General features: G+C 44.9%; 1 protein-coding gene across 2 annotated transcripts in view; it reads right to left on the bottom strand.

Moving 5' to 3' along the window:
• MCPH1 (microcephalin 1) overlaps positions 1-15,466 on the bottom strand; it is a 245,463-nt gene that overhangs the window by 65,578 nt on the left and 164,419 nt on the right. The window contains exon 13 of one of the 2 annotated variants that reach the window (XM_064369790.1): positions 4,673-6,528. The exons of the other annotated variant lie outside the window; for it this stretch is intronic. Coding sequence (XP_064225860.1) covers positions 6,340-6,528 — 189 coding nt within the window. The 3' untranslated portion in view covers positions 4,673-6,339. Of the gene's footprint in view, positions 1-4,672; positions 6,529-15,466 lie in introns of those variants that run through there. 2 annotated transcript variants of the gene reach the window in all.

Consider the following 15,466-nt stretch of genomic DNA (forward strand, 5'->3'; position numbering starts at 1 on the left):
AGGACTGGAAAAGATAATTAAAGTGGCTGATACACAACCATAATGACAGTTAACACTTATTGAGCACTTTGTTATATGCAAGGCGTTATTCTAAATGATTTACATGAACAGTCAGTTGCAGCTGCAATGTCCTTCTCTAGTGAGCTAACGTTAGATGTGAAGGCAGCCTGAGACCCCTGTTCCCACTCAGACGCCGTTTACGACACAGGCTTCCCATCCCACAGCCAAGCACTGCAGTTACCTAATGCCGATCATAGCTACGGTCTGAATGTTTGCAACTCCCTCAAATTCATGTTGAAACCTAACCCCCAGTGCGATGGTACTGGGAGGTGGTGCCATTAGAAACTGAGTAGGTCATGAGAGTGAAGTCCTCACAAATTGGATTAGTGTCCTTATAAAAGGGACCCCAGAGAGCTCCCTCACCCCCTCCACCATGTGAGGACTCAGAGAGAAGGGGCCAACTATGAACCAGGAAACGGGCGCACACCAGACATAGAATCTGCCCAGATATTGGACTTGCCAGCCTCCAGAACTGTGATAAATAAATTTATATTGTTTATAAGCCACCCAGTTTATGATATTTTGTTATAGCAGCCTGAACACATTAAGACACTAGTTTAGAAAAGTTTCAATATAATATAAACTTTCTCCAAGACTATGGAAATCAGGTACTAAAGATTTAGCCACATAGAGTTTGGGTGTTTTCTTCATGTAACTTCCTAACTTTGTTTTGTAAGAATATGAGAACTGTAAAAATGTCAGAAGATATCGTTCTGTTTTACATGAGATACTGATGTTTAAGTTACATGCTAATTATTTTTTAAAAGGAAGAACAGGGAATGATTGTTTTTATCCCTAATCTCAAGTTCTTGATCAATATTCACCACATGATTCAACGGCTTCTCTTGGCTCCACAGTTACAAATAGTATAGGGACATTGGATTTCTGGATAGAAAATAAGTGTTAGTTAGCAAAAAAAAGAAAAAAAAAAAAAGAAAATAAGCGTTAGTAGTAAATTCATCCCCATTTATGCTGGAGGTTGCAATTTGGTGTGTGTGAAAAACTAGACCTTGGTGATGACCTTGAGCAGTAGGATAATATAATAAATAAATAATTCCCACATGGTTAGCATTCCAATAATGGAAGACTAGGCATAAATGTGTTAAGAAAGTAATACACAGTTGTCCCTCTGTTTGTGGGGTTTCAAAATCCCCACCTTGGATACCAAAATCCATGGATGCTCAAACCTTTATATAGAAAATATAGTATTTACAAATAACCCATGTACATCCTCCCACATAGTTTAAATAATCCCTAGGTTACTTATGAGAGTTAATACAATGTATATGCTATATTGTCATACTGTGTTTTTCGCATTTTTTTGTTGTTGTATTTTTATTTCATTTTCTTGAATATATGTGGTCCACGATTGGTTGAACCTACAGATGCAGAACCTGAGATGTGGAGGGCTGATCATAGTCAGTGACTAAGAATCAGTAACGCTTAATGTACAAAAATGTTAAATGCAAAGTTATTTACAGGAATAGGAAGCAGAAGACTTGTGTTCAAGGGATGTACTAACTACATCATGGCCTTGAGGAAGTCCCTCTGCATCCTGGATCTTTTTTCTCCTCTATAATGTGAGATCTGTCCGAGTCCTTCTCCAACTCTGATTTTTTTTTTTTTTTTTTTTTTTGAGACGGAGTCTCACTCTGTAGCCCAGGCTGGAGTGCAATGGTGTGATCTTGGCTCTCTGCAATCTCTGCCTCCCAGGTCCTGGTTCAAGCAATTCTCCTGCCTCAGCCTCCCGAGTAGCTGGGATTACAAGAATGTGCCATCATGCCCAGCTCGTTTTTGTATTTTCAGTAGAGACAGAGTTTCACCATATTGGTCAGGCTGGTCTTGAACCCCTGACCTCATGATCCGCCCACCTCAGCCTCCCAAAGTGCTGAGATTAGAGGCCTGAGCCACTGCACCCGGCCCTAACTCTGAGATTCTTTCAGTTTAATGCAGTAAAGGACAACCAACTGCATCAGGGAAGCGTGAGCACCTGCAAATGGCTGACCTACACCGCAACGGAGGAAGAAAGTGCTGATGGACATCGTGGAGCCTGAGTGAGCACAAGGGAGATCTTTCCCTTTTGTTGGCTGGGGTCTGAGGCTGTCATATGCTCAGACCATTCCCCAGCCCAAGAGTCTCGGTGGATGCAGAGTCGTCTTCCCACCATACCGTCTACTAATACTTCCCATTGTCCCAGTGCAGGCGGCTTCTAAGGAATAGGCAGCTGTTCAGATTGAGCCAATGAGAGCCGGGCCGACTTCCCAGCAGTTTGAACCTGACACTACTGACAGAGGGGCAGGGACGGGCAGCCATGCTCAGTTTATGGGAGGGGAACAGCACTGGCGCAGCATCCTGGCCCAGCAATGGTGGCCAGAGTAACACCTCGCCAGGCCAGTTCTGTGTGGGCAGTGTGACTGTGGCAATGGTGACGTCGCACCCTTAATATTACTCAATAAATTCCATTTCTGCATAAATGAGAAAGCCTCGGCTTCTCTTGCTGATAAGAACCCCTCCTGTGACCGCTGGCAACGCCTGCTTTGCAGCTGTAAAGAGCTGCTGGCGTCCTTTGTTTTTTCTAAAACCATTTTCTTATTTTCTCAGTATAACGTGCAAACCACTTGGTGTGCACATTAAGCATAACATTAAGGAGTTAATTTTATTTCTGCAGTGACAACGACAAACAAAAGTATGAACAAAAAGTCCGAACACTACATGTTAACTACACTCACATTATCTTGGCACCAAAACAAACGCTCAGGCGCTTTTCACCAAAAAGCCCCAGGAAAACACATTCCTTATGAATGCAGGATTGCATCAGACGGTGACAGACAGTCCAGCTCTGCCAACACGGGACATATATGGTTTCTGGTATCTAAAGTGAGACCAAAGGTGGGGGCTGACTGCTATAATTTCCCAAGAGAATGGATCTAAACTGTCTCATTCATGAAAGCAATCTTTCTTTGATAATTAGTCAAAAGGAGGAGAAGGGGACCAGGAAAGGGAGTGAAGCCACGCCTCAGAAACCATACCTGGTCCTCTGCCAATGTTATTTCACTCTCCAAATAACCTGTCAGTTATTCTCATTTAACAGATAAAGAGGGCTAGAGGCTACAGGTGGTGAGGCCAAGATGGAACTCTCAGGTGTTGGGTGAGTTTTAAGGGAATGAATGAAAGACGTTCTCCCTTCCTCTGGACATAGCTCAGCCTGGTGCACTTCTCAATGTTTGGAAGTAGGCTCCATCCCACAGGGCCTTGGTATTCTACTCTCTTTGAAATATCCCCAGACCAGGCCGGGCGCAGTGGCTTATACCTGTAATCCCAGCACTTTGGGAGACTGAGGCGGGAGGATCGGGGGTCAGGAGATTGAGACCATTCTGGCTAACACCGTGAAACCACATCTCTACTAAAAATACAAAAAATTAGCTGGGTGTAGTGGCGGGTGCCTGTAGTCTCCCCAGCTACTCAGGAGGCTGAGGCAGGAGAATCGCTTGAACCAGGAGGTGGAAGTTGCCATGAGCGAGATCTGGCCACTGGACTCCAGCCTGGGAGACAGCGAGACTCCATCTCAAAAATATATATATATATATATATCCCCAGACCAGATCACACAGCTCCCCTGTGTGGATGGCTGGCCCAATGCTAGGCCATTTACACATTAAAACCATGGACTCTGGTCTGGGAAGCAGTTCCAGGAATAACACGGGCCAGAGACGCAACCTGTGCTCCCAACATCGAACTTGTTCCAAATGAGCCGAGAGCAGCTCTGTGGAGAGCCACGTGCAAGTCTGAAGCTTACCAGGTGCCATCTGCCTTTGGGTTGATCTGCCTTGTCTTCCTGAGAGGCGGGACATTTGCTCAGGCCTGTAATGAGCCTGTGTCTGTCACTGAGAGCTTGGAGAGGTTGATACCTGTCCAAAGCACACATCTCACGTGCAGGGTTTTTGTATTGCTGACTACGTATATTGGATTCTGGTCTTGTTTTCTCCAAAACACTAGCATTTTGGTAGCAGTGAAATAGTTTGCTCTTAAATAGGGGAAAAAACAATTACATAGTGAAATTTTGGTTATGTTTAGAAAATGATCAAGTATTTTTCTCTTTTAATCACTAAGACATTTACAATGTACTCTGAAAAATTGGCCTAGAAAAGATGGATCTTAGTTCTTCTGTCCTGAAAATAGGCATATTTTTTAAGCCCTAAGTAAACACATTCTGGAAAGGGGTTTCCCGAAGTTTTAAGCCTCGAGCTTTGTTGTTTTCTCACTTTTCTTTTGCCAACGAAAATGCTGTTTAGAATTGATATGGAATAGTGAACAGCTGCAGGCTCTGGCTGAGTGCTTTCCTAGAAATACCAGTTCGGGGAAGAATTTCTACCCATTTCCCTCTCCCATGAGTGATCGCAGTGGCTGGAGCTTATTCCTCTCACAGACCACGTCCAGATGCTTATCGGGACAGTCGAGTGTCTGGGAAACAATGCCAGTGTGGTTTTTAGCTGTTGGTGAAAGCCGAGAACACGCGTGATCTACTGAGCAGGGGAATGAGGCTCTCCCCAAACACAGCAGGAAAACTCCTCACTTTAAATTCAGAGATGCCGGAGATGTCCTGCTGTCTCACAGGAGGGCACACAGCAAAGGGGACTATCCCCAAAGACACTCCCTCTCGGAAGGGTTTGACCTCTCTACAGTTACTCTGGAGGCAGGGGAAGACATAGATTCTGGATTAATTAGGCTCTGGATCACTTAGCTCTGTAGGGAGATTAACAAGAATCACCAAAGAGCTTTCTAGGCTACAAGGACATTGAAGATTCCTTAATTTGGATCTCTTATATGAGTAGCACAGGGTCTTTCACATTTGTTAAACTGAATGAAAAGAAGCTACACAGACAAGTAATAGGATTACAGCAATACAGTGTCGTGCTTAGCCATCTACTAAACCTGACGCGCTACTGCTGCTTTGCGGCATATAAAATTATCCTGCCTTTAATGAACAAGGATTTATCTTCATGGAAGACATTCAAATGCAAGCCCTTCGGCTTACGGCAGCTGTCCAAAGGAAGTTCTAAAGTTGTCTTGAATAGGACGGCAGAATACGTGTATATAATCTTGAAAAATTATCTGGAAGGATTTTTTTTGAGACAGTCTCACTTTGTTGCCCAGGCTGGAATGCAAGGGCATGATCTCAGCTCACTGCTACCTCCACTTCCTGGGTTCAAGCAATTCTCCTGCCTCAGCCTCTTACGTAGCTGGGATTACAGGAGTGTGCCACCATGCCCTGATCATTTTTGTATTTTTAGTAGAGATGGGGTTTCACCATGCTGGTCAGTCTGGTCTCCAACTCCTGACCTCGTGATTTGCCTGCCTCAGCCTCCCAAAGGGCTGGGATTACAGGCTTGTGCCACTGTGCCTGGCCAGGACAATACTCTCACTATGGAAGCTCTGGTGGGTTTATTAGACAGTCATTTGTACATTCAGTATATGTGAATGTGTTTACCCCAGGATGATCTATTCTGGATCAAGTAGTGTGCATTTGATAATGTGATTCGGTGTGGAGCTGCTGACCTATACATTTAGTGGCTTCATCCAAATGCACCAGGCTCTGGAGCACATGTGGTGACGGAAAGGGAGAGGCCAGGGCAAACATTCCAGCGGCACCACAGTGTGGAGAACAGAAGCCCCAGGCAGGGAGGCCCTGGCTGTGGCACTGCAGGTGCTCTGAGGAAGACGTACTGGCCACCTAGATTCACAAGAGTCCCTTCCCCCAGGGCTGACAGCAGCTTCACAGCAAGCACCCTGGCCACCTTCACAGCCACAGCAGGAACCCAGTGGCTGGGGCTGAACGGAGTATCTTGCTGCTTGTCCAGAGCATAATTCCAGGAGTTTCAGGTTCCGTGGCAAAGGGGGCCTCATTACAGCAGGCAGCAGGGAGAAGAATTCTGCAGAATGGCCGGGGCTCTGCCTCGACGTCTCTCAGATTTCACAGGAGGTGCCATTGCTTTTATCTGAGCAGGGGCAGCTGAGATGAATGCACAGATGCCATTTTAGAGAATACAGGAGGCCAGGCACGGTGGCTCACACCTGTAATCCCAGAATTTGGGAGGCCAAGGTGGGCAGATCACGAGGTCAGGAGATCGAGATCACCCTGACTGACATGGTGAAACTCCATCTCTACTAAAAATACAAAAAAATTAGCCAGGCATGGTGGCGGCTGCCTGTAGTCCTAGCTACTCAGGAGGCTGAGGGAGGATAATCACTTGAGCCAGGGAAGTGGAGCTTGCAGTGAGCCTAGATTGGACCACTGCACTCCAGCCTGGGTGACAGAGTGAAACTCCATCTCAAAAAAAAAAAAAAGTTAGCTGAGCATGGTGGTGGATGCCTGTAATCCCAGCCACTTGGGAGGCTGAGGCAGGAGAATCGCTTAAACTTGGGAGGCAGAGGTTGCAGTGAGCCGAGATCACAACATTGCACTCCAGCCTGGGAACAGAACAAGACTCATCTCAATTTAAAAAAATTATAATAATAAAATAAAGACAGTAGCTGCATTCCAATAAGGCTTGGCCTCAGACTTCACTCAGACTTCAAGGAGTTCACAGTTTAGTGAGGCTAACCATTGTCAACTAACCTGACAACAATGGTTACAGAGGTACAGACAAGTCCCTAAGTGCTGAGGGCCCTGAGGTCAGCCCCTCCTTCCTGCAGAGAAACAAATGACTGGAGGGCAAAGCTCTTTAACAGTTCACTTGATTCCTGCCTTCACTTAAGTCTGGGTTGAATATTTGCTTATTATCTTGTCATTTCATAGATGCTTTAAAAACTATTGCCAAGTTGTTTTATCTTAAGATTTTTAATTGTTTTAAGTGTAAGAGTCAATCCCAATACCAAGCCAGCCTCATCCTGGACTCTCTGCGTTCCACCCATCCAGAAGGGCTACTGATCATCCCTCTTTGTTAACAACGTAAGCCAGAGGTTACTATTCTAGCACAGGCCACTATAATATCTAACCCGAATTACCATAGCGCTTCTGCTCCAGTCTCCCTGCCTCTACTCATAGCTCCTCTAACCCCTTCTGCACACAGCACTTCAGGGCCCTTCCCAGTCTTGTCAGGCCACTCCCCTGCCCTAAATGCTTTATGTCTAGGATACAACCCCAATTCCTAAGCAGACTCTTCAGGAGCTACTTCCAGATAGCATCTCCAGACTCACCCTTCACCTCACTCTTGGCTCAATTGTAGTTAATTTCTTTTAAGTGCCATGATCTCACCTTTTTTTTTTTTTTTTTTTTTTGAGCCTGGGATGTAATTTCCCTCCATTTTGGTCTTTACTTGGGGAAAGAGAAAGGGCCAAGGATATTCTTCTTAAATAAGTAACAATGTAGATCTAAATAAACAGTGAAACTATTCCTGCTGTTCATGTAGCCCTTAGGTGGTCTGGGAGGCTTTCTGTGTGGGGGCTTCCCCTGCACTACCCAGGGCGTTACACAGTAATACTCATGCCTCTAGATGGGACATCTGTTCACCTCATTAGGCTGTAAGCTTGGGATAAGCAGGATTAGGTCTCTAAATTGGCTCCTTATGAAGACAGTACAAACCCCTTTTTCTGCTGTTGCAATAGTAATAACCTTATCAACAGAGGATACAGAGACAGCTCCTAGCTCTGTGTATGTAGATGAATGCCTAAAAATATTTTTCACAGTGTGTGTGCACGTCGATGTTTAACTTCTGTATATGATGTGATGTGCTTTCACATTAAAATTAAAATGAAAGCATTCCAGGTTGCATTTTAATTCCAATTGATGTAGGTCCTAAATTACCTTTCATTTCCATTAACTTTATTAACAATCATGGATAGATTTGCCTGTCATTTGCTAGGAGACCAGCAGAGGGAGCCAGTGAGTATTACAAGTGGATTTGATACTTGCATTCTTAAATAGGTACCAGTTTAAAAATTTTTATTGTAGTCAAGCAAGACTTTTTGATCTATAAATAAAGATGATTTAGATATGCATCAGGATTTGGGAGGAAAGTAAATATTTTTTTCTGTAAATATTTTACTGGAATAGTTTTAGGCTTTCAAAAAATATTGATTTTTTTTTTCTTGAGGGAAACTGATATCAAGAACTTGGTACCTTTGATACTGCTATAAATGTCCTCTCTTCAGTCTTTGTACAATTTACTTCCTTTTATTTTATCTTTTGTATCAGTCTGTCTTTGACTTTTAGACCCCGTACTTGAAATGGAACATTTTGGGGCAGTATGCTTTAGTATTAATGGGGTACCAAACGAAATGCTTGAAATAGTGTTTTTAAGAAAAAAGTGGAGGGATACATTCTGGGTTATTAGGAAAAACTTGAACCATCATCAGACAACTAAGATTCATGAGGGGACAAGAGTGACAAGAAGTATTTTTATACACTTAAAGCAAACATCCCTTCCTTTTATGTGTAACTATTTATTATAATTCTAATATAATTCTCCACAAACGACTTTTTGTACTTGTAACACTATAATCAAGTCTAATTTCCCACAGGAAGAATTTTTCATATTAAGTCAGCCAAATGGACGGGAATACCAAAAAAAGGTCATGGGCTTTTTTTTTTTACTTCTTTGACATAAGCAATTTTATTTATGTTAACCTATAACCAAGAGAGATAATATATCTTAATGTAAACAGCACATGACATTTTTATCTCTTTTTAAAAAAAGATTTCTCAATAATTAAGATAAAAATTTTATAAATTTAAACGAGAATTAATCTACTTGGCATTAAGCCACTTTCAAATGAACATTCACTCTGTAAGAAATTTAGATCTTTAATAGGATGGTTATGAGAAAGAGACTGGACATATTTTTCAAAAGCAACAGACTTTGAGATCTCTACCACATTTATGAAATGGATTTGGGAATAAACCCACCTCAAAGCCACTAACGAAATATGGTGTTTGTCAAAGGAAATACTTTATTTGACTTAATACAGGTCATGTTAGTAAACACTGACATCAATCCATTCAAAAAAAAATGTTTAGCATTTCTTTCTACAGAGAGAAAACAGGACACAGAATTACTGGCAAAAATAATATCAGACAAATGTACTCATCTATTGTTTTAGAATTGTATCCACTGCCTTTTAATGTTGTGACTTGTATCTTGACCTCCTGGCATTTTCTTAATGGGAAGATAAAATATTCCATAATAATACTAGAAAATGAAACTATTTAAAAATCAAACAGTATAACAGTTATATAAACTATTTCTAAAAACTCAAGGAATTTTTTTTCTTAAAAAAATAGTTACTTGGATACTGCCCAAGCTACTAGTAAAAAGCTCTTCCCTTCAAAGTCCTTAAGGTTCCATATGATACACAGTGCAGCTTTACAACATGAAACTCTTTAGCAGATGTTATGCTGGTTTGCGATAGTACAAACTGAGAAACATTCGGGAGTCTCTTAGGTTTCTTTAAAAAAGAAAAACGCCAACAATCAATCTGCTCTAAATGTCTTTTACACGCAATTTCACAATGAACACACAGATAAGTTAGAATGAATGAGTACTTGGAACTTTTTAAAGCCACCTAAATAAGAATGCCAAGCACCTGAGAAGTCACATGAACAATGAAGATTTTCTCCTACTAACTCTGATCCTTCCCACTAACAGAGTTTCTGTGGTTCTGTGTCAAACAGAAGTTACACAGCTGCAAGGAGAAAGATAATTGTCCGAGATAAGGCCTTGGCTAGGGAGGCCTGGGTCCTTTAACTCCTGCGCTGACTCTATCTACCCGCGAATGAAAACAACTGTAATGTGGGGGAAATGGCTGTTTCCCAGGAAAGGAAATGGCCTGAAAACACATCTGGCAAAGAGCTTTCTGTCCGTTTTGGCAGTCGCATACTTATTTTTAACAAAATATACATTTGCTCACCTTGTACAAAGGTGAATTCTATGGAGCCAATGCCCAATTCTAAGCGGATGACAATTTGTACTCTGAATATATTGGGCCAGCTATTTTATGTCAAATGCTATATTTATATTTAATTGCAACTAGAACAGGAAATTGTGCTAAACTTCATCTCAGAACTGTTTCTATTCTAAAACGTACATAATATTCTTTCAGCAATCTACGTTGGATGAAATTAAATCAGACAAAGTGGAAAAGTTCTTTAAGCCCCAACAACGAAAGGGTATATAGAATGTACATATAAAGCTTCACTGATGCATTTAGACAATGTGTGGGATTTCCAGGGGTTCTGTTCTAAGCTAAATAAGAAAGAATTTGATTTCAGGTATGCATTCATGATGTGGTTTCTGCACTTGTAATGGGATGGTCCCCATTCAGGTCCGCGTGGGATGTCCGGTGAGCTTCCATAAAAGACCTAGTGGCTCCAGCTCAAGATGACTGAAGGCCATTAAGAGTCTTTGGCAGTGAAATGGAGTCTGTCACTGGGGATGTGTGTTTGTGCTGTACAGAGGTGACAGCCAGAACTAAATGGTGATTCTTGATCATCTCTAAAGGAGGATGTATTGGCCATGTTAAAGAGGGGGGGATAATTACTTTAAATTCTCGTTAAATTCATAACCATTAATGTAAAAGACACAGGCACTTGGCTAAGGGGGTTCTTGCCTCCTTGCTTCTCCGAGCCTTGATTTCCTTGTCTGTTACAGGGACAAAAGCTACCTTACATGTTTATACGTGTGTGTTTATAGTTTTCTTCCTTTTCTTCTGTCTTTACAGTAACTTGAAGGGGCTTTCCTTTGGTACTTTTTTTGAAATCCCATGGCTAGAATTATCCTTCCTAGCGTTCCAAAGTCAGGGTTTAACACTAGTTTAACATGACGAGCAGCTCTGGGGAATGGTAATGGTTGATGCACCAACACTTTTGCACAATGGCTCTAGGTGGCATTTGTGGTTCTTCAGATCTGGTTCAGTGTATATCAAAATGGAGTCGAAACAGATCTTCCAGGATGCATGTAAAGGAATCACTATATAGAGAGCCCGCTTTCAGAAAGCAGAAAAGTTTTTGGCAGGCAGGGGGGCAGGTGTTGTGCCAGTTGTGGCTGTTTCTTTAGTTCTTATTAATTATTGGATATAATTTGGTGGAGAGGGGGAAGTAATAAAAATAACTTCAACAACAGTTTTATGTGCAGCAAACCTTCTAATGGTTTTCCCTGTATACTGAACATTAAGTTGTACATATAAACATATTGACTGATTTTTATTTAGCCAATTTTAAAAAGGCTGGGGACTGGGAGGGTGGAGAGATGGCCCAGATGTCTCAAAAGTCCCTCCCAGCTTAGTGTGCCAGGCGCCCAAGAGTCCCGAGTGTGCCCCTCTGTCTGCAAATGGCTAAAATCAAAACATAGTGTCCCAGCTTCATTTTTTTGGACTATTTCGGCACTGGAAGTTCTTCATACATCAACAAGGCACTTTTCAAAAAATAAGACTGCGGCGGTCACTGCTTCTGAGGCCTGCAGGCAGTGACAGTGGGAGGAAAGCAGACTGCAGCCAGGCGGCTATGCTGGGGACTGCAGGCGGGAGAGGGCCTCAGGAGGGGTCGTCCAGGCCTGATGGGAAACGACTTCAGCGCAAACTGCCCCGTAAATGCAGGGCCGCGAGGTGCCTTTCAGTGCATCTGAGCACTTTCCACGTGTTTTTCAGTTAGGCTCTTTTTCAAATTGCACGTGGGCAATGCATTGCTGGGACTGTACAGGTTGGAAAAGCAAAGCAACCCCGGCCTTGGGTCAGGCTGGTGGCCCCATTTCCATCCCTCGATTTGGATGAACGCTGAATATTAAACTGGCCTGCTGGACAAAAGCAGGGCTCACAAGGGCCCACTCGCAAATTCTGTTTCACAGTCAGAGCTTGGGGGCTGCCCCACGTTTTGCTGACTTCAAGTCAGCGTCCGTTTTTGGTTTCTGGCTGCTTATGAGAGCTACACCGATTGCTCTGGGGGAACCGGGGTGGTTTGGCTGTCACGAATCCTGTTCTACATTCGGCTAGCGATGGGTCTACACACCACCCACTTCCATGGTCCTCGGGAGGCCCTTTGGCTTTTCTTGTGCCTTAGGGCTTCCAACTGGACAAACTGAGCCAAAAGGGCTGGCCAGGAAGTTCTCTGTAACATCGGCCTCTTTCTTTCTGGGAGTGGGTAGCTATGGTCTTTCTGGTGTCATCAACCAGGGGAATGAGAATGTGAGACAGTTCCACAGAGAACAAATGGGAGCCTCTGGATGTCAGCTGATGACACACAGTATGGGGGAGAAAACACAGTACCAAGGAAATAAATTGATTGTGCACAGCTGTTCTGCAGAACTATTAGGGAAAAAAATCGGGTGGGTAGGCAGGTGGCTTTTGGGAACCTGTGACGATGTTTCTCATCTGACAGTTTCACCTGCCTCTTGTGATCCTGTCACTACAGCAGGGAGGAACACCCAAGATTTTCTCTGGAGTTCTGAGCCGCCCCCCCAAGTCAATCCTTGTTTAGAGTGGAGGGCTCCTAGATGAGGGGCCTCAGACCCCCAGGCTGCATGGCGGTGCTACTGGACACCCACAGCTCCAGACTTTACACCCAATGCCTCCAAGGGCCTCCCACTGGCTCCCCCAGGCTTCCTGGTCCATGGCCTGATGGACCCCGTCTGCACTTTCCTAGGGGCTGCAGCTCTGAGTGCCCACCCATGCACCCCAGGCCACTTCCTGGCCCCTCTCCCCACCTGGCATCCTTAATTCACTTCAGTGTGGCACTTTCTCTGGGTACATATTCTATCCCTTTAGGAAGCCCCTGTAAGCAGCCACACAGAAGGCTGAGCTGAGGCAGCAGCTCTCCCATGTTCACACGGTCACCGCACCACATGCACTGTCAACGACCCTGATGACCACACACGGTCGCTGCACCACATGCACTGTCAATGGCTTTGCCGACCACACATGGTCACCATACCACGTGCATTGTCAATGGCCTTGCTGAACACACATGGTCACCACACCACGTGCACTATCAATGGCCATGACGACCACACACGGTTACCACACCACGTGCACTGTCAATGGCCTTGCTGAACACACATGGTCACCACACCACGTGCACTGTCAATGGCCGTGACGACCACACACAGTTACCACACCACGTGCACTGTCAACAGCCTTGCTGAACACACACGGTCACCACACCACGTGCACTGTCAATGGCCATGACGACCACACACGGTCACCACACCACGTGCACTGTCAATGGCCTTGCTGACCACACACGGTCACCACACCACGTGCACTGTCAATGGCCATGGCGACCACACACGATCACCACACCATGTGCACTGTCAATGGCCATGGCGACCACACACGGTCACCACACCACGTGCACTGTCAATGGCCATGGCGACCACACACGGTCACCACACCACGTGCACTGTCAATGGCCATGGCGACCACACACGATCACCACACCACGTGCACTGTCAATGGCCATGGCGACCACACACGGTCACCACACCACGTGCACTGTCAATGGCCATGGCGACCACACACGATCACCACACCATGTGCACTGTCAATGGCCATGACGACTGCACACGGTCACCATACCACATGCACTGTCAATGGCCTTGCTGACCACACACGGTCACCACACCACGTGCACTGTCAACGGCCTTGCTGACCACACACGGTCACCACACCACGTGCACTGTCAATGGCCTTGCTGACCACACACGGTCACCACACCACGTGCACTGTCAATGGCCATGGCGACCACACACGGTCACCACACCATGTGCACTGTCAATGGCCTTGCTGACCACACACGGTCACCACACCACGTGCACTGTCAATGGCCATGACGACTACACACGGTTACCACACCAGGTGCACTGTCAATGGCCTTGCTGACCACACACGGTCACCACACCAGGTGCACTGTCAATGGCCATACGACCACACACGGTCACCACACCACGTGCACTGTCAATGACCATGACGACCACATACGGTCACCACACTGGGTGCACTGTCAATGGCCTTGCTGACCACACACGGTCACCAAACCACATGCACCACACCACGTGCATTGTCAATGGCCATGACGACCACACACGGTCACCACACCGCATGCACTACTGATGGCCTTGATGACCACACATGGTCACCACACTGCATGCACTGTCGACGGCCCTCCCAACCACACAATCACCCCGCCACACGCACTGTTGATGGCTTTTCTGACCACACATGGTCACCCCACCACACACACTGTTGAAGGCTTTGCTGACCACACACTGTTGCTGCACCGTGTACAGTGTCAGTGGCCTTGCTGACCACACTCAGTTATTTCACTGTGTGTGCTGTGAATGGCCTTGCTGACCACACGCGGTGGTTGCTGTGCTGCGTGTCCTGTTGACAGCCTTGCCAAACACACATGGTCACCATACCACGTGCACTGTGCATGGCCTTGCCCAGCACCTCCCACCCCTGCAGACCACCTAGGCTGTCACTCAGAGGCCAGCAAGCTCTGAGTCCAGACCCAGTTTCTAACAGTCTATGAGCTAAGAACAGTTTTTAAACTTTTAAATGATTGGAGAAAACACAGAGAATATTTCATGATGTGAAAATTACAAGAAATTCACATTTCAGTATCACGAATAAAGCTTTATAGGAGCCCAGCACGTTTGTTCTGTTATGCTGTCCCGTAGCTGCTTTGCACCACAATATCAGAGTTGAGTTGTGGCGATGGTGACCATATAGCCTGCAGAACTGAAAATAATCACCATCTGACACTTTACAGAAAGACTTTGCCAACTCCAGGTCTACTAGAGCTTCCTCTGACTCTCTGGTTCTGATAATTTCCATTCAGGAATCTACAAAGAACTGTTCCTTCCATGTTCGTAACTTGAGGGGATTTGAAAAGGACGCTGTCCATGCCAGCTGCACACGGCACATTGTCCGTCCAGAAGCACCACTGTCTTCCTCGTGTGCTCTGACCGCTCTTTCTCTTACCACATCCAATTTGTTCATGGGTCTCTCCCTCTCATACACTGTTAGCTTCTTTAGGTCAGGCACCTGGTTACATCAGTCTCTATTCCCAGTGCATAGCATGGTGTCTGATACAAAGCTGGTAGACAAAAACTTCTGTGGTACGCCCACTTTCTGTTCATTTCTTTTAAACCACCCTATCTGCCTGGAAGACAACTGATTTTTAAAACCACATATGCAGACGGGGTGCAGTGGCTCACACCTGTGATCCTAGCACTTTGGGAGGCCAAGGCCAGAGGATCACTGCAAGGCCAGCCTGCAACAATAGTGACACCCTGTCTCTACAAGAAATAGTATTAAAAAAAGGTAAAACCCTCTATGTGATATTAATACCTTATTAACGTAAGGTATTAATTATTATAATTATTATATTAATATAAGGTGCTTTTTCAAACAGGAA

The sequence above is a fragment of the Aotus nancymaae genome, unplaced genomic scaffold (assembly GCF_030222135.1).
Source record: "Aotus nancymaae isolate 86718 unplaced genomic scaffold, 86718_ANA_hifiasm-v0.15.2.pri h1tg000090l, whole genome shotgun sequence".
NCBI lineage: Eukaryota > Metazoa > Chordata > Mammalia > Primates > Aotidae > Aotus > Aotus nancymaae.